Source organism: Phaseolus vulgaris, chromosome 6 (genome assembly GCF_051622355.1).
Source record: "Phaseolus vulgaris cultivar YP4 chromosome 6, ASM5162235v1, whole genome shotgun sequence".
Lineage (NCBI taxonomy): Eukaryota > Viridiplantae > Streptophyta > Magnoliopsida > Fabales > Fabaceae > Phaseolus > Phaseolus vulgaris.
The window spans coordinates 11,868,855-11,869,803 of NC_143503.1; the positions used below are offsets into that span (position 1 = coordinate 11,868,855).

At 34.8% G+C, this 949-nt stretch overlaps 1 protein-coding gene across 1 annotated transcript; it reads left to right on the forward strand.

The window, feature by feature from the left end:
• On the forward strand, nt 1-479 carry LOC150026659 (auxin-induced protein 6B-like). The gene has a single exon (XM_090303583.1). It carries the CDS (start codon nt 119-121, stop codon nt 395-397), a length of 279 nt encoding a protein of 92 aa, XP_090159709.1. The 5' UTR covers nt 1-118; the 3' UTR covers nt 398-479.
• Nucleotides 480-949: the final 470 nt, after the last annotated feature.

The window sequence follows — 949 nt, forward strand, 5'->3', positions numbered from 1 at the left end:
AGAATTTTAGAACCAACACAAATCATTCACATCCTGAAGCAACATAATTCATAAGCCTCAGCTCTCAAACTCTATTCATATCATTTTGTTATCAAGTCCGAGCAAATACAACACAACAATGGGCTTTCGTTTACCTGGTATCAGAAGGGCATCGATCGCAGCAAACCAGACATCTTCTAAGGGTATGGAGATGCAAAAGGGTTATCTTGCAGTGTACGTTGGAGAGAAAATGAAGCGATTTGTGATCCCCATATCATACTTGAGCCAACCTTCATTCCAAGACATGTTGAGTGAAGCAGAGGAAGAGTTTGGATTCGATCATCCCATGGGTGGTCTTACAATTCCTTGCAGTGAAGATGTCTTTCAAAGCACAACTTCACACTTGAGTAGACATTAAGTCTGACATAGAATTGAAGAGCCATTTTGTCATAGGCATCTTCCATTTGTAAACATAACTCCTTTTTTAATAATAGGAAAAGGGCGATAGTAACATTTTTTCTTCTTTTTATTTGTTTAATGATGTTGGGAATCCCTTCTTATTTTAATGAGGATCATGACCAATGAATCTTGCTAACTAATCCATTGAATATATTAAATGATGGTGATTCCAACAGTCTTGAAATTGTAAATCTCTCTTGAAAATGTGATACACATTAATTATAACGATTGAGAACTTTTGAATCAAAAAACTGTTGCAATGATTCGAAAGTATATTGATAGAAGTTTGTTTGAGCATGTGTCCACATACACAAATGCTTATGAGTTATGGTCAAAACTTAAATTTATGATTCAAAAGAAAACTCCAAGAAATAAAGCATCCCTTGTCAAAATAATGGTAAACTTGACAACACGGATGGTCAAAGTATGATGGAACACTTAAATTCATCAATTGACAAAGATAGATATGATGATTGATGATGAGTTGTAGGCTCTTTTGCTACTTAGTTCA

Bases quoted from the DNA above. Each gene is read 5' to 3' on its own strand.
- LOC150026659 (XM_090303583.1), top strand. From the start codon at position 119: ATGGGCTTTCGTTTACCTGGTATCAGAAGGGCATCGATCGCAGCAAAC.